Here is a 25,538-nt window from a genome sequence, read left to right on the forward strand (position 1 = left end):
TTGGCCCAGCGGTTTAGGCTGGACCGTGCCTGTGGGAGCAAAGTCAAGGTTGATTTGCATATGGCTGGGTCCGAACTGAGTTGGCATTGTTGGCAAATGATGGATGGGTTACAATGCCACCCAAGCAATTGCCAGTGACTAGACAAATTGCTAGCATTGCTCCTATCACTTTTTGTGTGCTTCTTGAACTATTTGCTAGTTTGACAAATCTTGTAGTAGAGGTCATTTTTCAAGCCTATCATGATCATAAAAACAAATAGTGAACATTATTTCCACGTTTAGCAGTTTTCTTTGTTCAGTGTGGCCACCAGCTGCTTTCCGAATGACCTTGACCTCTACCAAGGACTTATAAATGTTGTTTGCATACAGGGTGACAAATTAGGTTGCACAGTCACTTTCTGCTGCCCCTATCATTTTCAGAAGCATAAACGACTAAACTAACATGTGTACATGTAGTCCCTGATAACAGCTCTCGGGGCTAATATTGTTTGGCATCCAAATTGCCATTTGCACTTGAAACTTGATAGAAAGTCTGTGATATTTGTCAGTGAGTAATTGCACTAGCTGTGCTGTTTGCCCATATGCAAATGCTATTCTCTTGGATCGTCTGAGAGAAGCTGGTGTCGAGGGCCCCGCATTGGCCTGGTTCAGGAGTTATTTGAGTGACCGCACCTCCCGTATCCAAATTGGATCATTTACCTCTAAGAGCCAACGTATAAATAAAGGTGTCCCGCAGATATCTATCCTGAGTCCGACACTCTTCAATTTGTATGTATCTCCCCTGGCCAGGATTATTAAAAATCACAGCTTCGACACATTGTCGTATGCCGATGATACACAGATACTAATTACTCTTGGTTCCGATGTCGCCAGCACCAAACATAGGTTCGGACAATGCATAGTGGACATAAACAACTGGATGTCCACTAACAACCTCCAGTTAAATGCCAATAAAACAGAAATTGTACTCTTTGGCAATGCACAGATGATGTGGACAACTGACTGGTGGCCCCCTACCTTAGGTACTTGCCCTATTCCAAAATAAACAGTCTGTAATCTCGGGATAATGTTGGACAACTCACTCTCTATGCGTGACCATGTCAACCACACAACACGTACCTGCTACGGGAGAATGCATTCTCTCCATAAAAATGTTAAATGGGTCCCTTTGTCTTCCTTTCTGCCACTGGTCCAGGGTCTGATTGTCAGTCACCTGGACTATGCTCTGCTGGCTTCCATTAACTCTGAACTCCTTCATAAGCTCCAGGTTCTGCAAAACACAGTAGCTAGATTGGTTTTAAATCTTCCAGCCCGTTCTCCCTCTGCTACGAGTTTGAGGTTGCTTCACTGGCTGCCCATTAAAAAGCGAATTGACTTCAAAATTTGTTGTCTCATTCATAACACCCTTAATGGAAAAGGTCCTCACTATCTGGCAACAAAACTAAAAAGCTATCAGCCCTCTAGGACACTTCGTTCTGCAAATAAATCCTTACTAATAATCCCGAAGGTCTGAACATTTAAGTATGGAAACAAACCTTTCTCGAACCTGGCTCCCACCCTCTGGAACTCATTGCCCATACACCTACGTACAGAGGCCAAGTATATAAAGTTTTGAAAGTCCCTAAAAACTTGGCTGTTCTAATCCTTTCTTCTTCAGCTTTTTCTGTCTGTTCCTGAGTCCTGGCAAAGCGCTATGAGACCTTTGGGTGATTGATGTATGCGCTCTACAAGAAAAAAAAAATAATAATAATAAAAAATTATGTACCCTACGCTATTTGCCCAGAACTGCACAAATCAGAATTTCTCACAATTTGCTAAAAAGACTCTCACTAGGTTTTACCAATCCCAAACTGGTGGACAAATGTTCGGGTACGTTTCGGTTGCAAACAGCAGTTTGCCACCAAAATGTAATCAGCCTTGTAGCTGTGATCATGGCCTCTGACTGACAGTGGCAATCTCCATAAGAGCAGTTCCGCCATGGGCGGGGAAGGACTGGGAAAGCTTGCTTGGCCTTGCACCGTGCATCCAACATCCCTGGGAAGACATCTCTGTCGCAACCAGACACCACTGTGACCATGCACTTTGCAGATTAAGCTGACAGGGGCAGCATTTCACCTTTACAGATGCAGCCTTGGCGGCATGTGAACACCTGCAGCGAAGCATCCCTAAACCAGCAGGGGGAGAAGCCTCAACGCTCTTACAGGCACATGCATCAACCTGAAAACCGGTCGCAAACGGGCAGATTCTCAGAATCTGCCCCTTTGCGACCGGTATTTTTGCATTTGGGATGCATCATTCCAAATGCAAAAATCGCTATTTAAGGAATCTCAAAATAGCGATTCCTTAAATAGCGATTGCATTTAAGGAATCCCAAATTGAGATTTCTTAAATGCAATGCATTAAAGTGTAAAAAATAGCGATTTCACTATTAGCGGGAGCAAATTACCATGAAGCTGGACTTCATGGTAATTTGCTAAAACTTAGAAAAATGCACTTTTTTGCATTTTTCTAAGTTTAATGTTGCGCACACACATGCCCTTAGAGCATGTGTGTATGCAACATTTGTGCAGAGTTCAAATACATGGGTGCAATAGGGTGTCATTTTGACACCCTTGCACCCTAGAAATTGCGGGAGCAATTTGCGAGTACCTACTGGTACTCGCAAATTGCTCCCGCAATCTTCAATTCATTCCTATGGGCCTGGAGGCCCATAGGAATGAATGGGAAGCCAATCATTAATTGCGACTCGCAATTTGCGAGTCGCAATTAAGGAATTTGTGGGAATCGCTATTTCTTTAGCGATTCCTACATGCATAGGCTTTTGCGAGTCCTTAATTGCGATTCCTTAATATTCGCAATTAAGGACTCGCAAAAGCTTTTCTTGATGCATGTGCCTGTTAATGAAGTACTCCTCCATGTCAACAGTCTCTTAAGTCCCTGAGGTGAAATCTCTGTTGGATTGAAAGCAGCAGTAATTACCCTAGTAAATGGCGCAATCGCCCAAGCCCGCAGCATTTCCTCTCATGCTAATTGCACAGTTGCTGTTTGCCCACATGCAAATTGACCACCGGTGTTATTTGCCAGCACGTTCTCAGCAGGGAACTTTGTGTGGGCATCTCGAACGCAAGTAGCTCACAGTTTCGAGTTGTGCAGTTTCTGAGAGGTGCAAGTCAGAATACCTGTGTGTAATACCAACATTTAACACAACATGAAGGCACACACAATTGACATTTTACTGTATAAACAATGAAAAAGAAAATGCATGATAAAACCAAATAAATATGTCACTCTGAGACAAGTTGTACATTGGAGATGTCTATCTAACTGGGAAAGGGCAGGGCCTGTTTTTGTCCCTAGGATCCTGGACCTTTAAAGTATATGGGTAACTCTTTAAACCTTTAATAAATATCAGAATTACAATAAATAGCTTGCAGAGCCATGTTTCGCATTCATTTAGAGATGTGTAATAATGCTATTTTTCCGTGAAGGAAAAGGAGGGACCAAATGGCTTATCTGTACCCAAAGAATGGTGAATGTATAAAGTTGAAATAATATCTATAACATATCAGTTTTAGATTAATATCAGAAATGCATTGAGCACAAATACCTATGAAATGTGGATTATAAAGCTGGCAGTATCTTGCAAGAATGAGCCCTTCCAATTCAAAATTTACTTTCTGGACTGGATTAAAATTTCACTAAAGTCTGTTTGGGATGCACTTAAAATAATGACCAAAATCAAGTTTAGAAGTTAACAGAACGTATACTGTCACCTAAACACTGGAGATAAAGGTTTGCACAACAAATTAAATATGTGTAAAGGAAATAGCAATCTACAGAAAGAGTTTAGGGTTGTTGTAGTGTCTTTTTTACTTCCACCGCAACCCTAAACCAGGAGCAGGAAAAGTAGAGGAGGACAGAGAACGGATGTATGGAGAAAGGGAATACGTGTATAAATAGTGAAATGGAGGAGCAAATGTAAAGAGAGTTGTAAAGCAGGACAAGACATTAGAAACAAGCATTTGAAATGCAATAGGTCTCGAATTTGAAAGCATTAGAGCTATTGGCATTGTAAATGATGTGGAGTGGAATTATGTGGGTTGTTTTGGAATTGTGTGGGGTGGAACTGTGTGGTGTGGAGTGGATTTGTATAGTGGAATTATATGGCATGGTGACTAGTAAGGGGTGAGAGCTGCAAAGAATAGATAGAAAGGAAGAGAGAGGGATATGTAATATGTGCTGGAGGTGGTGAATGAACTTCAGACAGAGGAGCGGAAAGAGTGTGTGAGAAAGAAGGGCAAAGCAGGCAACAGACACATAAAGAGGAAGTATCTGTGTATGCAGAAGATACTCCAAGAAGAGGAGGAGAGCGTGGTATTGAGGGACATAAACTTTGAAAAGGGACAGGAAAGAAACTGTGCTTAGTATATGTGAGCAGGAGGTATAGAGCGGAAATAGGAATTGTGAGGGATGACTGGGGTATGTAGGATTGCGAGATGAGGTGAGGCAGTAGACAGTTTTGTTTTCAAATGTATCTGTTTAAGTTAAGATTGCTGACTGTACAAACTTTCATTTTTCACAAGAGATTGAAAAGGGAGACTGCTTTTACAGGAAGGTTTGAGATGCAAGGAGAAAAACTCCATCTGGTAACAAATACGTCTCTGTCTCTGTGTGACCCGTAGAATATATATTTATTTGCTAAAAATACGATGCAAAGAGATGATTTTCTGAAAGTACTGTACTGCAAAGTTCTTTTCTGTTTATTAATGGTGTCCTACAACATAGGGGCTCATTATGATAGCGGAATGACCGTCACCGCCGGGCCGGCAGTGGCAGTCCTTCCGCTATCACATAGAGATTTACCCACTGCCATATTAGGATGGCGGTGGGTATTGCAGCGGACACAAAGTCCGTCTGCCGCATTTCCGCCAGTGGCAATCGCACCGATTGCCTGGCGGATGGAAAAGGGCCACTAATATGGTGGTGGTGCCTAGCAGGCACCGTCCTCCATATTAGGATGTGTCCTGGTAGAGGCCTTTCCAAGACTGGCGGGGATTGGGTTTGGGGGCCTGTTGCGGGCCCCCTCTGTGTGGGGGGAGAGTGTAGGTGCACTGGAGGGATACCCATGGTACCCCCTACATTTCCATGCAGAAGGTGGCAGGCACCGCGTGGTGCCTGCTACTTTGTGCATGGAAATGCACATCATGGCATTTTAACATTGAGAACGGTGCTGCAGCCAGCATGTTAAAAGGCCAGGATCCTAATTGGGCTGGTGGGACCGCGCACGTCTGGCGGACGGTCCCAGCACCGCTATGATGGCAGATGGACCCGCCATCATAATGAGCCCCATAGTTTGGCAAGTTAACAGTTTTCTCAGAATTCTGAACATTGTACGAAATGATGCACAACTGTCAATACGTGTGCCGAATTGTTTTGATGAAAAGTAAAGCAAATGCTCGTATGGCTTTACAATAAGTCAACGACTCTGTGTGTTTTTAATAAAAACTACTTTAAGTAGTATATATGCTGGGCTTGGCACATGGGGAATATTATTCTGCTAACATTTTTATTTTCACCTAATGTGCGCATGCCAATAGTTTGCGGAAATAACACTTTGTAGCCAGATTTGTTTCTGCGACAAAGCACACATACCTATCTTCACGCATGCTCTTTCCAAGTTCGAAATCTGTAGAATATTTTTATAGTAACTATTCACCTGCATACATTCTCATCGAGACCACTTACTTGATATGGCAGTAGTAACATGAATGCTGAGATGTGTGCCACATTAGTAGTGCTGGAGTTAAGAAACAAGTGAAAAAGTGTACAACCCGCCTGCAACTAAGGCCAGGGATTTAAGTTCTAAAATAATGTTGGTGATTAATCATACATTAGCAAGCATATAAAAAACCTTGCAAACACCCAAATCGTAAGACGTTTGAGCTACCTTCAAATAGATCCCATTTTCAACCAAGACAAGTCAAGGAATTTGAACTTTCAAGACCCTGGCTCAGGGATATATTTCCTGATTGGGACCTTTTATTGGTTCTAGAGGCTTTTAGTAATGTTCCTTTTGAACTTTTGGAGAATCTCTCTCTTTGAAGGTGGCTGTCTTAGTTTACAGCAAGAATATTAGGGGAGTCGACAGCTCTTTTATACTATCCACTATTTGTTGGGGTTTTTGAGGACCACATAGTCTTAAACTGTGGTCCCTAATTCATACCAAAAGTAAATTCTACATTCCACAAATCACAAGAAATAATTTTACCAGTCTTACCAGTTAATGAAGATGCTAGTTAACAGCAATCTTTTGATGTTGTTAGAGCTGTTAAAAGTCACTATTCTAGAGATTCTGTTCACAGGAGCAGTGATTCACTGTTCATTAACTTGGCACAAGCAATATAATAGAAAAAAAGTCTTTCCATTCTATGCTAGGTCACTTTAAGGAAGTAATATACATTTCCTACACTGAATCTGGTCTCAACTCTTCAAGTTCTTGTTGAGCCTACTCGCCTAAGGAGATAGCATTTTCACGGGCTGAGTGGCGTACTCCTTAATGATAGCTGTGCAGCAGCCACATAGACAAGAGAGTCTGCATTTGTGAAACATTATAGATTAAACTTTGCATTTGGTTCAGAATTGCAGCTTGGTACAAAAGTTGGGAAGTCAAGAAATGTATTGCAAACTGTTGAGTATTGGACATTTTCATGTTTTTGAATAAATTCTGTTGTTGGCTTGAGCCCTGTTGTACCCATTTCTCTTCCTTGAGACTGTTGCTTTGGTATACATGCAATTAGATAGGAGTGTGAATGTGGATGGTAATGTTTCAATTACCAGTAATCCTCATTACTTCAAATACATTACCTCCCTCTCGCTGTATTTTATGTGAGAAGTGGAGTGCTAATAACTTCAGGAGGTAGTAATCGAACAATGGTTGTTTTCCTCTTTTACACTAAAAGGGGACAGGAATAGTTCTAATTGAAAAAAAAGATGGTTGCTTGAAAGGGGTCTCTGGCACGACCAACAGTTCCACTCTTGTTCATGGGTGGCAATCAGAGGAAGGAAACAGGAAGTGAGGGTAGGGGCAAACAAAAGGAGAATGAATAATAACAAGATAAAATACTCTCTAGTGTTTATGTACGCTATGATGAATAAGGGATAATTTAAGGATTATTTGGAATAAATATGAAAAAGTTGTTGTTTGTGGCTTCGAGGAAGTAGACAGGTGGTGGCCATTTTGCTCAAGGCGATTAGGTGATCAAAAATCATAAGCATAGTGATCGAGAAAGGAGGGCATTGGGCGATGTCTCTGTTATTATAATAGAAATCTGATCACATTTTGGGCTTATCATGGACTGTTTATGGATGATCCAGAAGTAATTGCCTCACACCAGTTTTATGCAGAGAAGAAGAATCAGAACTGGGAGGCAGAATGTACTTTATTGAGAAGTAAATGCAATGTCATATGTTGTCGTGCATACAAATCTATGTTGCATGTTGATAGCACATTTTATGAATTTGACTGTTTGATCAAATTGAGAAGTGTGTGAAAATCATTTAAACCTATGTGGAAGGTCATTGCACTTTGCATAATTATATACATATTTTTAACTTTTCAATGACACTGTTTTCAACTATCAGCAATATTAGTATTGTCTGTCTCCTATACAATGTAACAAATACTCCACACTACAAAAGGAAATCTTCCATCCATTGGAAGAGATGGAAGGAGTGTTTGTGTTACATGGGGTCCCTTAGGGATGTGCCCTCAGCCCTAGGCTTTTTAACAGCTGCATAGCATTACTTGCACATTTTAACAGGAAAAATAGCTTACAGTTGTTTTTCTTATGCTGATGAGCAAGTCCCAATACTGCAGATTCAGCACACTTCTGATATTACTGAACTTATTACTCAACTTTAGACAGTCTTTTTAAATTGCATGAAAGATGCTACCAAATGTATGCTTAGTAATCATCTCAAGTTACACTTCAGTAACACTTCAAATATAGTTTTTTTGCACCCATATGTCAATATTATTCAAATGTTTGTGGCCTTCATCTTTATGTACCTGCATTTGTTCCAGTAACTGAGAGTGTTACATACAAATCATATTTGGCATAATTATTTTTCAAACTTCAGGCCATAAATTGTTTTCACATGCACTGCTACCTTCTCCACTGAATTGCGACAAAGGGCTCTGTCTTTGACTTACCTCGAAGTGGTTCCTGATAAAAGACTGGGGTGCATATTCTCAAGAACGTGTTATAACCATCGCAAAGGTTACTTAACGCAGCCTCCAATATCACAGTTGATCGCGGGAATTTAACGCAATGTTAACCAGGTATTCACAACACGGCGGTACCATGCGATAGTCACCACATAACGCGTCAACTGAACGCGATAAAATCAACGCCACGCCGCAAAGATGCGAAACGCGAACGCAAAAAAAAGCTGCGATGAGGCCAATCGCGATACAAAAATCAGCGAAAACCAGCGACAGGCCTGCAATTCACACATGTCAGGTGGGAACAATCACCATAAAAGTAGGAAAATAATTGACAAACAAATGCCAAACAACAGCCAAAGACGATGGAAGTTGCCGGAGCAAGTACGGAGGAGAACCAGAACCACCCCCCTCCCACCCCCCCAGAGGACCTGCCTGGGACCTTGGGGTCAGGGAAGGGCAAGGAGAAGAAGAGTAGGAAGAAGCGCTTCAGTCTGCAGGAAAACAGGATCCTGATAACGGAGGTGCTCGAACACCATCAACTACTGTTCGTCACCTCCACTGTGTCATTGGCAACAAAAAATGGACTAAAGCAGGCCCTCGTGGACAAGGTGAATGCAGTGGGAGTGCTGAAGAGGACAATGGATGAGGTCAAGAGGCGCTGGAATGACGTCAAGCGCAAAACCAAGCTGAATCCCGCAAACAACTGGAAAGCAGCAATGCAGACTGGAGGTGGGAGCCCAGCACCACAGGAGGAGCTGGACGAGATGGAGGAAATGGTATCCACAGTCATCAGAGGCGAAATCTACCCCAGATCCCAACTTCCACCAAGAGAACAATGTACTCAAGTATGCTACATGTCAGCACTGTACAAGCACAGAAGTCAAAGGCACACAGCATTAAAGGGATAAGGGGCAGCAAAACATAGCAGCAGGGGCCACCCCCCCCAATGCAGCACACACACATAACATGCAGAGCACATCAACACTGACAACAAAGTGGCACAAACCCCAACACACCAGAACACAGGACACAACTGGTGCCGGCTGGGTGTAGACACTGGCCAATCACAAGTGGCATTGCAGGGAAATCTGAGTTGATATTGTACAAGTACAAACACACATCCGTCATGTTGTCGAAATGGCCACTGTCCCGCAGCAAATGGGCAGCCCCTCCGAAACAGCCACGATGTACACAGTCAAGCAGTCTGTATGTAAACATGTCCAATGCGACAACACACATGTGAACACATTGTTAAACTGCATCTCCTCTTCACATTGCAGAGGGACAATCAACACGTCCTGCAGAGCAGCCCGAACCTCTCTTCCCTGATGACGAAGAGGACCACCACAGCTTGGACTCCGACGCCCTCCAAGAGTTCATTAACAGTCTCCGTAGCCCACCTCTAGGAGCAGGGCAGCCCAGCTGCAACGGGGACACCCCACCCCCTGCACACACCACACAGCAGGCAGCTCCCACCACCACGGCTACCTCCCAGGACCCCCACGAAGAAGACATGGCCTTCCAACGCCATGTGTTGGGATGCCAGGAGCAGCTGGCTGAACAGGTGCGGGTAGGCTTCTACCGTATGACAGACAAACTAAATGCCATACGTGGGTGTCTAAGTCCCATCAGGGACCACTCACAGTCCCTAACGGACACCCACAGTCTGCTCCATGCCTGCCAACGAACCATGGCTGACATTGCTAGAGTCCTGACTGTGAACAAGAACCACTGTCTAGTCAGGGTGGCTCCAGTGAGGTCGCCCACGAGTTGGGACTCATGTGGAGGCTCATGGAGACCATGGAGCGGGCCAATGCGGAAAGAGCGGCTGCCATGGCTACATACCAGCGAGAGGTAGCTGGGTTCCACAATGACCTAAAAACCATCCTCATGGCATTGCTGCCACAAGGCCTTGCGCCGATGCATGCTGCTGCTACCACTACATCCACATCTCCGCCCCCTGAAGTGTCAGTGCCATACAGTGCTGGAGAAAGGCCAGCACCACCCACATGTGAGGCACATGAGACTGCAGAGGACGAAGATGTGGATGAAACCGCCTTACTGGTACAGAGAAAACTGTAGCATTCATCTCCGCCATATGCCCGGTTTCAGCTTGGTTCTGGCTCCATCATCATCACCTTCCACTGTCCCCCGATACACTCAGCGACACTCACTTTGGACCTAGCAATGGACTGCCATATTCTGTTTGATCGCCAATGACACAGCTAACAGACTGCGGACTGAACTCTTCCACTTCCTTTGGACTTGTCATTCCCTGAATGACTCTGGCTGGCCCTCCACGGACCAACATTTGAAAGAGGGGTTTGCATGGCCCTGTACTGCACCAGATGCAACACTCCACTGAATGTGCATTAAACATTCCAAATCACACAGATGAGTTGTGTCTATGGTCTTTCAAGTGTGGTATTATGGATGAATGTAGGGTCAGTGAATTCCTCTTACGTCCATGTAGCTCATGTCGTTGGACATGGGTCGCAGGGTGACACATTGCCGATTGTTGTCCCGGTGGCGCAGACGCAACAACAGTGACACAAGCATGTGTTACTTCCTTGTCCAGCCCCGTACGGAACCACGCCCAGAGCCCCAGGGTCATTGTTCGCACCCTTACGCTGGACTGGCATACGCCAGGCCAGCCCACTACACTTACGCTCCAGGGGGGGACAACAACACCACATGTGCCAGGACTCCCCTGTAGTGATCTGCTGCTCACAGATCTAGTTGTCAGCATGCCAAGGCCATTCCCTCACGGCTGGTGTACACTCACACCACACCCATCCAGCACACGCGTCACAGCACATGTGACCCTGCCAATAAATAGGGCCCGGCGCATGTGCACGACGCCATTTCCAACCTCTCTCGGGGTGTATCTGTGTGGTGTGCATATAGTCATGGGGTCCCAGGGACCTGCGACATCACATTCCGCAGGCCCGGAGGTGACATGATGGCCTCCGCACCACGATACCCAATCATAGAGGGTCCATGACTAGCGGGGCACAGACTTGGTGGCACCAGATACACTGCGGCCGGCACAGGCACATCGCCACGGGATGGTGACTTTCGGTGCACTGAGGTAGGGGCACCTTAAGTGCTGAGCGGGTGTGCAGCCTGCGACTATGTCCCGTCCCGGCAGTCCGGACGGCTCAGGTTTTGTATGCCCTGCTGGACCGCAGTGTAGGCCTGAGCCAGTGGGTAGAGTGGGCCTACAACCACGTGGCGTTGCCTCCTGGATCACAGAGTTAGTGGCACCTATGAGGCTGAGCGGGAGTGCAGCCTGCGATGATGCCAGGTGCACTGGTATGTCCTCTGCCATGGAGTAATCAAGACCCAGCACCAAATGTGAGACCTGGTGGCCTGCGGAGCGGGGCTGCGTGATGTGGAGGGTGCCTTGTCTGCGGGCCCCAGGCTTGTGGCTTGCAGCGGCACGTGGTGGGCCCTCATTGGTACACGGCAAGGGCGGAAGGTGAGCAGTGAGGCCTGATTGCGCAGGGGCGGGCATGCACTGCTGGGTGGCGGGAGGGGCTGGGGTGCAGCTGCCTGGGTGCGCAGGGCGGACAGGCGATGATGTCGCGTGCAATTGTATGTACTGTACCATTCAGGTATCTGGACTCTGTTTCAGATGATGGGTTTGTCTCAGATGTGTGACCTGGTGAACTGCACTACATACCAGCACTTGGTTGAAGACATACCGGTAGCAGCAGGTGAGCAGTGTGGCCTGGGTTCGCAGTGTCGGTACTCTCTCTCCCTGTCCCTCTCTTCATTTCTCTATCTCTCTCTCCCCCTCTCTGTCCATCTATCTCTCTCTCCCCCTCGCTGTCTGTCTATCTCTCTCTCCCCCTCTCTGTCCGTCTATCTCTCTCTCCTTCGCGCTCTCTCTGTCCCTTGATGTGCGCAGGACACACCTTCTCATCATGATTTTTGTCTTGCAGGCTGTGACCTATGGAATGTCCCGAGGGGAGACGCCATGTGTCTTAATTTCTGTTCTGTGTTTTTTTATAATAGATTATCATTTGTTGCTTCGAAGGTGAATGTGCGATGCTCATTTTTGTGACGACACATGCATGTCACCAGATGTGATTGTGCTACATCATGCGGGTTATTTTGTACATGATTCAGTGTATTTGATGTGGCATGTCTTTGGCCGGGGGGGGGGGGTGCTGGAGAGGGAGGGTCCTGGTGGGTGGGTGTTGTGGCCCTCTTGAGTGTCTGGCAACCATGTTCAGTGGCTTCATGGCATCTGTTGTTCTTCAGGTGTGGCTCTGGGCTGGGCTCGCTTTTGTGGTGCAGGCTGCGGTCCGACTTTGCACCAGGTCAGAGCAGGTGTTAATTTCCTGGTGCTAACGCGCCTTATTGCCTGTTTTGTGATCTTATCGCAGATCAGGCTGGTCGCCAACAATGTTGTGGAGTGGTGTTGTCACAGCTTTTTGCACTGGAACGCCTAATCTGCATCTCATTAGCAATAGTTGCCGGGGTCATCTGTGGCGATGTTTTTTGCGGCTGCTATCGCCGGAAAACTGGTGGTATGGGCTGTTAGCACCAGCTTGTGAATGGGGCGGTAAATATATCGCAACTTTGGCTGCGTTACAGTGCCGTTAACTCGGCGATAGCTCCTTGAGAATATGGCCCTGGATCTTTTTTAAAGTACTGATTATCCGCTGCATATCACTGGCACATACTATTCAGCGCTAGGTTTCTTCTCAGTTTCACATTTTTAGAATTGTATTAGTACTAAACCATAAACCACCAATCTCATTTGAATTCTTTGCATAAAACATGCCAGATTAGGAGATTCTTCTTTATTTTACTTTACAGCCAAGAGTTAGAAACCTCATTTGCTCTCACCCACATCTCAAATCAGCTTGCTTTTCGAAAGTGTCTTAAAACCTGGCTTTTCACCACTATTACCCCTCGTTAAACAAGGATTTTTGCATGTCTAGCTGTTTTTCTTTTAGTACGTGTCCCTCAGTCAGGTTGCTGATTACGATTGATACATATTTGACATTGATAAATATTTGGCATTCATCTATTAAGTCACTCCGACTTAATTGCCACTGATGCTGAAGAAAAATGCAGGTGTAACAGCAAAAAGGGTAATTTAAAAATAAACACTGGTATTAGGGAAAAGGTCATCAGGCCGGGAAAGGATGAGCCCGCACACACCATGACCCTGGTGACAGCATCCTAGATGCACATGTTTAGACATCGGAAACATAAAGACTGCACACACTGCCATGGCGTGTTTGATCTCTTTTAAATGTGGACCTTATATCCGATCTCACCACAGACACATGCACTTTAGGAATAACAAAGAGGCAAGCATGACTTAAAGAAGGGCTGTTGCTCATTGCCATTTTATTACATATATAAAGCAGCACAAGGCTGCTGCGAGGTGGGAAGCAACCCGCCCGGGGTAAATACGGACCAATTTATTCCTTGCATGTTAACGAATAAAAAACAAAAGACCAGTTTCCTAACCGTGATTTTTAATACCGGATATCCATCCTGTCACTCACGCGAGGTTCTGAGCTCCTGTACAAGCCAGGTTGTGACACACAGCTGCCCCAGACTATGAATAGGCAGCATGATTGATTAGCACACACTGTAGTACAGGAAGGGAGGCAATTAACTCATCGGGGCGGGGAGGAGGTGGAGCAATTCTGTTAAAGGGCTCTCTCACTCTAACAGATGCTTACACCAGAAGCACACAACAGGAGGAAGGAACACACCCGAGTTATTAGTGTGTGGCCCCTCCCCCTGCGGCTGCTAATCAAAACATAAATTAGCATGAGGCACACCGGCCAGGGCATTCCGGCCACCCTCATTCCTGCAGGCCCAGCCCGAGCAGCACTCTGAAGACCTGCCCGACAGTGGGGCAAACCGCGACCCCTCACAAAACAAGCACTTGCACCACAGCAGGGGTGTAACAAACACCCCCGCAGCCCCCGTGGTGCGGGTGGGGGCCCCAGTCCTCAGTAGGTGAAGGGGGCCCCCTCAGCTCTTCAGTAAAGAGCTGTGAGTGAAAGGCTTGCTCTAGAAAGCAGGTGCAGTCTGCAGCCTGCTCTGAGCTCCTCGCGCTGACCCAGGGCAGGACTGAACTGAAGAGAAACAAAGTAACAAGTTACATTGTTTCTCTTCAGTCAGAGCCCGGACGGAAAAAGGATGGGGGCCCTGTACTCTTCAGAAACATGCTTTCAGGGAGAGAGGTTAGACATGTAAAGAGCAGGACAGATAACATTCTGCAGCTTTGTCGGTAAGTCTAGCAGTTTTAATTGTGAGTTTTAATTGTGTGCTCCTTCAAAAAACATGCTATGTTGTGGGTTGATAACAAATGCCTAATATGTTTTAAAATGCAGCATTTACATTTCTACAGATAGTTAGGTTATCTGGGACTTTAATTAGTCCCAGCTGTAAATATCCTCCTGTCGCTGACCCTTTTCTCTGTCTTACAACACTAACAAGTGCAAGATATGTTACCTCCTGCCCCCAATTTTACCATTCCCCGTCCCACCCTTCGTGTTAGTTGGCACTAGCTTGGTTTTATTTTACCTTTGCCAATGCTTGGTTACTTGCTTCACAAGCATTGGCTGCCGCTGCATGGCTCCCACGTGCCGGCCTCACACTTCGGAGCTAAGGAGACCCGTCCCCTGTTGCTGTAGACGCCTCAGTGCTGTTGCTCCACACTGGTATAGGCTGCCAGCTCCTCACTCTGCCCCTAAACCTCTAACTCATCAGCTCACAGCCTCACATCTACCGGGGCACATGAGCTGAGCTACCGGGAGCCGTTTGTGTTGGTTTCGCGCTGTTCTGTGGTATTGCTTGCTGTGCTGGAAGGAGAGAGGGCTCCTTCCTGTCCACCTCTAAAGAGGTGCCGGTGACTACAGAGAGAGGGGGCAGGGATTGACAACCCTTGTTGCATGTGACAATAAATGACCTAGTATTACATTCTCTCTATAATGGTGAGTTCAAGTCAGAACATGCCAAAGGTGGCCCTCGGGCTAAACGCACTGCTACTGGGTGCCAGAGACACACAAAAATCACTATTCGGCTCCCGGGAATGGGCTAAGCTTTATCCAAACTATTCTGAAGTGCTGCTCACGTGGTATTAAGAAGTCATTTTTTGCACTTTTTCGTCGAACAGCACGTTACAGAGACCGGTCTGTGTGCAACCCATTAATAAAACAAATTGTACCTCTGCCAGTGGCATAGCGATAACTTTTGTTGAAATAGTGCCAAGAAACACGATTATGCTGTTCGTGAGCGCTATAAAACACATAAATTGTACCTATTTCAGCTGCACACAAGTTACCAACTGAAGCGTGTTACAATAGTGCTTAATGGAAGGTCCTCGCTCTTCATCTGATGTGTGCATAAAATGAAAAGCATGTCACGCTTTGTTAGCACTGGAGTCCTAGGAGAATATGGAAGGATTTGCTGTCTTCGTCTTTCTTTTCTCATCTTGGTCTCTTTCAATCTTACTTTCATTAATCTTGCACTTAATTTACTAGCATCAACTTTTCCTACTTATGCCTACTGCTGATTAGGTCTCGTCTGATCCAGCGCTTGCGCTGATCTGGCCGAGACATTTTGTATACAGGCTTTTCAAAGTGCTGCCGTGGCCTAAAGCTTCAGTGCACGTGAACGTGCACGCGCGCAGCGCCATGTGTCTTTCCTCCGTAGCACGCGATCGCGATCGTAATCGCGATCGCGATCACTTTCACTTTCGCGGCCGCGTCACAAAGCTTGTTTTCAGTTGTCACAAGTATTCTCACACCACACTGCATCTGCCTGCCTCCTCTTTGAAATTTTACACATGCAACAACAAATAGCAGGCTTTCGCCTTTGCTTTGCTGTATTTTTAATACTCAACATGTGTCTGCATTTTATTTTTGAAAGGCACAGAGAGTTTATGCCGAGACTAGAACCTCGTTCCCCAGTTTTAAAGTCCCCAGCTTTGTATGTTGCACCCCATGTGTTTGTTAACCGCAACCTTTTTGCCTTTCTTGGTTTAATTAGTTGGAGTGTTTCAAACCACATCCACCATGAGTCGGCGTACTGAAGTGCAGTCATTGGTAACTAACACTCTGATAATCGCGTTGAATAATTTAGTTAAAGTTGTTGAGTGCTGTTGGAGACCTCTTCCATGATTAAACGAACTGAGACAGGTAAAAGGAAGTTACTGCCTTTGACCAGTCATGCGATACTTCACAGAAGCTTCCTCATCTTTCCACATTTTTTAGGTATCAGCAGTTAGTCAAAAAGCAAAACGTGAGCCAAGCACGCCCTTCAGAGACTACATTTACATTTATCTTAAATAAGATATACTGGAAAGAGGCTTCGGGTGGAGCCAAGCACGTCCCTTCAGAGACTACATTTACATGCATTTTACTGGAAAGAGGCTTCGGGTGGAACTCCCAGAACGAGTTGAATGAATAAAACCTGCACAGCCCTCTTAATTTAACCGGTTGCAGCCGAATTATGCAGAAATGTGTTCATCTCTGTTAAATTTATTGTTATTATAAATATATTATATTTTAAGCTGTCGAAAATGGATGACCTAAACTGCACTTTAATTGCCACTTTCACATCTATTGCCTTTGCTATTAACAGAGCTGCAGAATTACGGATTTGCCGCATAATTATCCGCTGCATATTTTAGATTTTAACCAAAAAGTGTCTAGCTCAAAAGGTACTAAAATTGCAGCTACACTGGGTGCTGCGCAACACCTTATGCACAGGTTGACTGGCCACCTGTTAAGTTGCTTACTAGTGTATTTGGATGTTAAAATGGTGCGAATGAGGTTAAACCTTTGCCCAGACAATGTTAATGTGTGAATATGCCAAGGTTATGTAAATCGTATATTTTGCTCTTACTTGCCATACAATCTATTTAACCCTGCAGCATAATTTGTTTCTCCCGGTATGTCAGAATTTCAGTAGCCTTAGCTATTAATCGATTGTCCGCAGTGCCAGTGCGGATATAATGCTAAGTCTGCAGTGTTTCCCACTGCTCCATAGCCTGTAGTTGATGTTTTTCCAGTCCTATCAAGTTAAACACCCTTTTAATTCTGCTTTCATTCTAATGGGAAGATAGTCAAGTGGCAGTTGGCATGTCTGCTGCAAATTACCACCCCAGTTTCTATTTCTCTAATTCTAGAAAGGTACGCTTACCACTAGAGACCTTGCCAAGAGCGGCCTGATGTGTGTGCCAATGTTAATCGTAACTTCTAAAACCCATATATCTCTGCGAGCTCAGAATGTACAGTAATAACTTTACAGCAAATCCGCTTACCATGGTAATGTTTGCTGAAGTTATCGGATTGAAACTGATATGTGCGCCACATAACTCAATGCATTACACCCAGCAAAGCACGTTATTTTGGATTAGCACTCAGCCACAGTTACTTTAATATTCCTATCTTCCTCTAGAACACTGCAATGTTGACGCGGCTTCCCGACTTTCAGGTACTTTCTATGCCATGTTTGGTAGGTGGATTGGCATACTTGCATATCTTCATTTACAGAATGCAGCCAGTTATATTGGGTTCTTCCCACTGTGGCACTTGTAAAGGCACAACGTTGGTGCTATTCATGCTAGCCTATCTAAAGGGCATGAATGCTGATGACTCCGGGAATGCATTTGTAATGTCAACAAGAAGTCCTGCTTGTTGAAATGTTCTAAGGTGGGAGCGAAAGCGGCTTAAGTTTATATAATTTAGTATGGCTTAAAACTATTCAAATAAAAGGCAAACATTCAAACTCAGGTGTTAGATGTGCATCAGAATAAAACCTATAGTAATTGGATTTTTTGGTTTGGGTAATCGGACTAGTCCAAGTGGAATGATGTTTAAAGTATCCAGAGCCACTGCTTGCGTTCAGTGCACAAATAGGCAATCTTTATTGGAGGTGCGATCAAGATGGCAAGGCTGGTTATCCTGTCCAGCCTCGGTACCAAGTTCATAAATGTGTGCCGCTGATTTGGCCTCCTACATGGTTATTTATTGAGTTCCTAGATATGATTGCAAATGTATATGCTAGGGCCATGTCCAGAACTAAAAGATTATGTAGATTTATGGCCTTGCGGCCAAGCAAGTGTCTTAATTACCCACATACTTTTTGATCGAATCTCAGGGACACAGATTTGGATCTTAGTTCCTATTTGGGTTTTTTAGCACCAAAAAGGCAAAGTTATCCAGACAGTTACACGCCACACAATTCAACTCCACACATTTCCAATCCACACCACAGAATTTGACATCAAACCACATAATTCAACTCAACAACACAATTACACCACACCACATACGTCCAATCCACACCACATTCCATATCATGAAACAGAATGCAACAGCATACCATATAAACTCTACTTCATACCACTACACAAGACACAAAATACTATTCCACATATTTCACTCCATTACACAAAATCCCGGTCCACATAATTACAGTACACTCAATACCACATAATTACTATCTATATAATTCAACTGCACACCATACCACATAATTCCACTACACAAATCCACTCCACACCACTAAATTCCACACCATACACTTCCACAACTAACAGTTTCAATCCAACCCACATAATTCCACAACGCACCACATGCATACACTCCATGACACATGGGTAAAATACATTGTCATTTACAACGTTAATAGCTTTAACTCAAACAAATGTGAGACCTATTGCATTTCCAATGCTTGTGCTTCCTTACTGCCTGCCTACTATGTAATGCAATTTCCATCTGTTTTTCTTTACAGTATGTATGTAAAGCGCTCTGATACCTACGGGTCAAGCTAGCGCTATATAAAAAAATTAAAATAAATAAAATAAATAGCTTTTTAAATCAGATGGGTTACTTGCACTATTGCATAGTAAAATAGGTGGAAGAACAAGCATTTGCAATGCATTAGGTCTCGCATTTACGCGAGTTTGAGCTATTGACATTGCAAATAACAATGCCTATTGACATTGTCATTTACAATGCCAATAGCTTTAACTCGTGTAACTGCGAGACCTATTGCATTGCAAATGCTTGTTTTTGTTTCTACTCATAGGTTTCATACTTCCTCTTACTGTGCTACGTAACCTCTTAATTTTACCTTTCTCTTACACCTCATATTTGTTCCCATTCTTACGTTTTATTATTCCAACATACTCTTGCTTCCACTTACAACTTATTATGCCTATTTCCTCCTGCTCTTACTCATTTCTCCTCTTACTCCTATTACGTCTTCTAACTGCTATTCTTACTTTTGCTACCGTATTTGCCAATGCCCTTATTACCATTAACTTAGTCCTACCTACTCCTACTTGCACTCTTACTCCTGCATACTCCTACTTGAACCTACCTTCCACTACTTTTACATCTACATACTTCAGCTCTTCTGCTTAGCCCTTCGTATACCTATTCTTACTCATACTTGGGAGAGGAGTTGGCCTAACGGCTAGGGCGGTCGAACACGAATCTGGGGAACTGGGTTCGAGTCTCAGCAATGACGCTGAACATCCTGTGATTCTGGGCAAATCACTTAATCTCCCCGTGCCTAACAAATATGACTGTGTCCTCATGTAACGCAACTGGTGCTCATGTAAAGCGCTATTATACCCGATACGGGTCAAGTTTGCACTATATAAAACTCTATAAAATAAATAAAAAAATTAAAAATGAACAGGATCTGCTCGGTCGCATTGGAAGGTAAACAAGCATTTGCAATGCAATTGATCTCGCATTTGTTAGAGCTACTGACATTGTAAAGGACAGTGTATTTTACCTATGTGTTTTCTGCTTGGAGTGGAGTGAATGTGTGTGGTGTCAAGTGGACATATGTGGTTTGGATTGGAATTGTGTTGTGTGGATTGGATCTGTGTAGCGAAATAATGTAATTATGTGGATAGTAATTATGTGGTATTGAGTGTCCTGGAATTATGTGGAGTGGGATTGTGTGTCATGGAGTGGGATTGTGTGTCTTGGAGTGAGATTATCTGGAATGGTATTTTGCGTTGTGGAGTGGTATGTAGTGGAGTTTACTTATGTGATGTGCTGTTAAATATTATAGCATGATGTGGAATTTTGTGATGTAGATTGGATGTATGTGGTGTGTTATGTAATTCTGTTGTTGGTTTGAATTATGTAGTTTGTTGTTGAATTATGTGATGTGGAATGGAAATGTGTAGCGTTGAAATGTGTGACGTGGAGGTGTGCGCTGCTGTGTGAAAATTATGTTGAGTGGTATTATGAGTCATGGTGTGAAGTGTAGATATGTGGAATGTTGCTATGTGGCATAGACTGGATTTATATGGAGTGTATTTATGCAATATGAATGAGAGCATAATTATGTGGAGGTTAATTATGTGGTGCTGAGTGGGATTATATGGAGTAATTATGTGTGATGAATTGTGTGGGGATGAATTGTGGAATTGTGTGACATGTGGAATTGTGTGGCATGCTGTGGTGTATAATTGTGCGGAGTGGAATTATGTAACATGTTGCAGAGTTGTATTTTGTGGAGGGTAATTCTGTGTTTTGGGGTTGAGTGTAAATATGTTGTGTGACGTTTAATTATATAGGTTGAAGTGGAATTATGTGTACTTGAATTGTGTTGTGTGGAGTGTAATTATGTGGTTTGGAGTGCTATTAAGTTGTGTGGAATGTTATGTGAAGTGGAATTATGTGGTATGGAGTGAAGTAGAAATATATGTTTTTCATTTTTAGGATTGTAATTATGTGGTATGGAATGTAGGGTTAAATTATTTATAGTTGAATAGTGTGACATGGAATTATGAGATGTTCAAATGTGCTGAGTTTGGTAGAATTAGGTAGCGTGGATTTGAGCAAGCTGTGCACGCTAAGGCTTTTATGTCATGGGGTATAAAGTTGACGATTGTCTATTTTTCTTTGTAAAAATAATTTGGGCTGTTTCTTTACCTTCCGGTACATTTCTGAACAATTTGTTAAGCTAAATTGTAATGTTGCTTTGTTTGCGCATGCAGGAAAGAACAAGTGTATGTGGAATGTTGCTACGTGGCATAGACTGGATTTATGTGGAGTGTATTTATGCAATATGGATGAGAGCATAATTATGTGGAGGTTAATTATGTGGTCCTGAGTGGTATTATGTGGAGTAATTATGTGTGATGAATTGTGTGGGGATGAATTGTGGAATTGTGTGATGTGTGGAATTATGTGGCATGGTGTGGTGTATAATTGTGCAGAGTGGAATTATGCAGCATGTTGCAGAGTTGTATTTTGTGGACGGTACTTCTGTGTTTTGGAGTTGAGTGTAAATATGTTGTGTGACGTATAATTATATAGGTTGAAGTGGAATTATGTGTAGTTAAATTGTGTTATGTGGAGTGTAATTATGTGGTTTGGAGTGCTATTAAGTTGTGTGGAATGTTATTATGTGATGTGGAATTATGTGGTATGGAGTGAAGTAGAAATATGTGTTTTTTCATTTTTAGGATTGTAATTATGTGGTATGGAATGTAGGGTTAAATTATTTATAGTTGAATTGTGTGGCATGGAATTATGAGATGTTCAAATGTGCTGTGTGTGGTAGAATTAGGTAGCGTGGATTTGAGTAAGCTGTGCACACTAAGGCTTTTATGTCATGGGGTATAAAGTTGACGATTGTCTATTTTTCTTTGTAAAAATAATTTGGGCTGTTTCTTTACCTTCCGGTACATTTCTGAACAATTTGTTAAGCTAAATTGTAATGTTGCTTTGTGTGCGCATGCAGGGAAGAACGAGTGTATGCAAAAAATCATCCTATGACTCAGTATTAACTTCCACACCTCTAAGCAGTAATCCCAATCCTAGAATGAGTTACCCATTTGCTTTACAACAACAGTTAGTAAAACAAATAAGTGCTTTGCGAGCCTGTGTAAGTTGCAAAGGTTTTAAAGGGACTTGTTTTTGTGCAAAGTATTGCTTTTCCCAGTTCAAGGAAGGGATAAAAAATACCTCCAGATAATAATAGGGGTGACAGGATGGTGCAATAGCAGAATATTGATTTGTGTGTATCTGGTGAGGACTGCGGGCAGCAAGTGCTTGATACGCTATTTGCATAAGAAAATACTATATATTTTTTTCGTTATCCTCCATTAGTTATTAGTAAGGAAGGGGGAAGAGGAGCGTTCACCGACAGCATTCGGTTAGTCTTAGGGAGACAAAGAATGCTGTGGTCTGTGGTAGATGCCGCCCAGAAGGCATAGGTATATGTATCAGGAGCTGCCAATGAAAGGAAGTGGAAATGCGCTTTAGACGTTGCTGGTATTGATGGTTACTGTGAGGTTGCAGACTTCGCTGGGCTGACAGTGGGTGGGGAAATGCTACGTTGTCATTGTAGGTGTAATTCATGAAACGCATATTCTCTCTGGTGTTTGTCCTTGGGGTACTTGTTGACTGGTGCTACATATGGGATCTGGTTTGCCTTTGACAGCAGGTATGGTTTAGTGGGGTACATAGTGTAAATTAATGTTGGCGTGAGGAAACAAAAATTGGACCCTTTGTACATTTAATATTATTGTGTGCATCATGCGGAGGATGAAAAGTAGCAGGAACGGCTTTGATGCCGTATAGGCTAGCAGGAAGAAGTGTGTTGAGGTGGTCAGTTGAAGAGATTGTTTAACATTTTTTAAACGTCCATAGTGGCATTGGGAAGGCCAGCAGCTGAAAGGCTCTGTCTTTACTGGTAGGGTAGGCAGTGGTTAGTTGGTGACCGGTCATCAGTCTTTCTGTGGCTGATGGACAGGGGAGCAGTAGGCGGCGGTCACAGGTTTGCAGTGACATCCGAGGGGTGGTTTTAAAGGCGGGCAGCAAAAAAGCATAATTGCGGGTTTCATAGGGGTGAGGGTAGAGTGTAATGGATGCGTTAGTAGCAGGCACGACGGAAGTGATCTGCGTTTGGAGGTGGTTAACTGAGCGGGCTTCGCTTGAAGGTGGGTCATCAAGTAGGAGGATGTGTTTGGTGGGCTGGCTGGAGACAGTGTTATGTAACTTTGCTGGAGGGCGCAGCAGCAGTATTTACTGATGTATGTAAATCGCCCGATGAGAGGGCGGATGTGACCAATAGAGGAACCAGAATCCTTTTTTTATGGCTGGGATGAGCCCCGGCAGTATGGCGGGTCGCTGGCCTGAGAGCTTTTGACTGGCAAGGAGAATGGGGGGCCCCCTCCATGTACTTTGCAGGGGGGCCCCCTCAAGTTTCGTTACGCCACTGGCAATTATGGTACGTGCAGGACCTTTTATGTTCTCTCAGCTTGGACATGTTGTGATTTCTCCACGTGAGCCTTGTTTTTAAAGTTAATTAGGTCCTGCTAATAGAGCTAGAGGTGCTGAGTATATTTGTGAACTATAAGGAGGCTTAGTTCCTCGAACACATGTTGCACATCAATCCAGATTTGTGGGCCTGCGCCTTTACAAGCTAGGGCCAAAAGTCAAAATGCTGCTTGAAGACTAGCAGTAATTGCAAAAGTGAGAAGAACAGGGCTACAAAGAAAAATAGAGAAGTTAGAGAGAAGGATCAATATGATCCACACCAAACAAACCTCAAACTAATGAATTACCATTTATATTGAAACATTCAAGGAACTGTATGTGGCAGGAAAGGTTATTTATTTGAAAATAGTTTTAACAGGTATATTTATATTGGTCTTCACATATAAACAGTCCAGCCTACAAATAGTATGGCTAAGGACATGTCATTTCAAGCCATGCCATGTGATTTCATGTCACATTATGTAACATGCTTCTGCTACATCAGTAACTTTAAGCAACATGATCACTGGGGCAAATTCAGATATCAACTTTTAATTCAACTTGGTGGTTTGATTCGTATCATCATATGAGTTGTGCTACTGAATGGATTTATTTATAAAATGCTAGAATATATTTGTTATACATCCGGGAGGAAATGATCATATCTATTTTTTTTACCCACGACTGTGAGTGTTGATGAAATGCATTGGCTTTGCTATGTTAGTTACCTCTTTTTTTACTTTAAGCTCAAATAAATAATATTGATACTTTTGCATTTTAAAGTTCTTAAGTGTGGTTATTGTTACTTGCATTAGACCATTTGAACGTACTATCTGCCCCAACACTGAAGTGAGCCTATTTTGCAGGCTTCACTTGGATAGCTTCATGAGGTAAGATGATCGGTCTTTCTTTCTTCTCTCTCCAGGAGAGGTCGGGGATTGGAAGAACCATTTCACTGTGTCCCAACACGAGGCCTTCAATGAGGATTATCAGCACAAAATGGCGGGAATGACGTTGACCTTCCAGATGGAGATATGATCGCAGCAGGGTCTGGTTTTGGAGCCATCAAATCTTAATGTATAGTTTCCTGAAGTAGAAAGCAATGACTACAACACTACCCCTTCTCCCAGCTGTGTGGGAAGAAACTATAGAACAGACTGGACACATGCGCGGCATTCTGGTGGAAAACCAATTAAGAGTGAGGCTGCCTTTTCGCAGCACTACTTAGTTTACGATGTGACGTAAGGCCAACTAGCAGGATGTTCATTACCTTGTCAGAAGGCTTCTCTTTTGAAAATAATCTCTCAACCCTTAAGCCAATTAACTTACAGAGTTGGGCAATCATTTCTTCGAATCTGTGTATCATCGTAAATCTTTCTTTCTTTATTCAACTCAACGAATAATAAAGACAAAACGCCATTCATTCCATCTCTAATCAGTTCCTAATTAACTGCTGGCTTATTTTAATCACAAACATTTATAGAACGCCACTCTCTTTCTAAAATATGTATACAATTGCAACTCACATCTCACATATATATCATGTTGTGCCTTCACCCATCATTAAGTTAACGTACACGCTATAAACCTCCCATTCTTTATAAAAGGTCTTCACTTTAGAATGAACTAAAATCAGCAGTTAATCTGTGCAACACGCTATCTACATTATATACTAAATAAAGAATTACTTCAACCTTAAAGTGTTGGCTTTTGTATTCTATGCCTCCCACGCCATAGGAGGGTGGGTAGGAGAGAGCCATGACCAGGTTGATCTTGTAGCTCGAGAGACAGGGCTTTCCTAGACAACCACTAATAAAGGGATAACTTTGTTGCTTTGAAGTATTTTTATTATCGTTTGAGAACCCCGGTTCACAGTATCCAAAGTGCTCCCTAAGATATGGTCAAGCCCATCCTGGTTTTTAGGGACCGGGATGAGACCCTGTGATGAAGCATGCCACTGCTAGAGTGGGTGAGAGTCAAGAAAAAAAGAACAAGCCTTTTTTTATAGTTAGGGAGACTATCAGAGG

At 43.6% G+C, this 25,538-nt stretch overlaps 1 protein-coding gene across 5 annotated transcripts in view; it reads left to right on the forward strand.

The window, feature by feature from the left end:
• Positions 1 to 25,211, forward strand: part of LOC146811928 (sulfotransferase 1C4-like) — a 577,890-nt gene extending 552,679 nt beyond the window's left edge. For all 5 annotated transcript variants that reach the window (XM_085618898.1, XM_085618896.1, XM_085618895.1 and 2 more), the window contains one exon: positions 24,437 to 25,211. In XM_085618898.1, the coding sequence (XP_085475024.1) occupies positions 24,437 to 24,549 (113 nt within the window). In that variant the 3' untranslated portion in view covers positions 24,550 to 25,211. The remainder of the gene's footprint in view (positions 1 to 24,436) is intronic.
• Positions 25,212 to 25,538: the final 327 nt, after the last annotated feature.

This window comes from Triturus cristatus, chromosome 7 (assembly GCF_964204655.1).
Source record: "Triturus cristatus chromosome 7, aTriCri1.1, whole genome shotgun sequence".
Classification (NCBI taxonomy): domain Eukaryota; kingdom Metazoa; phylum Chordata; class Amphibia; order Caudata; family Salamandridae; genus Triturus; species Triturus cristatus.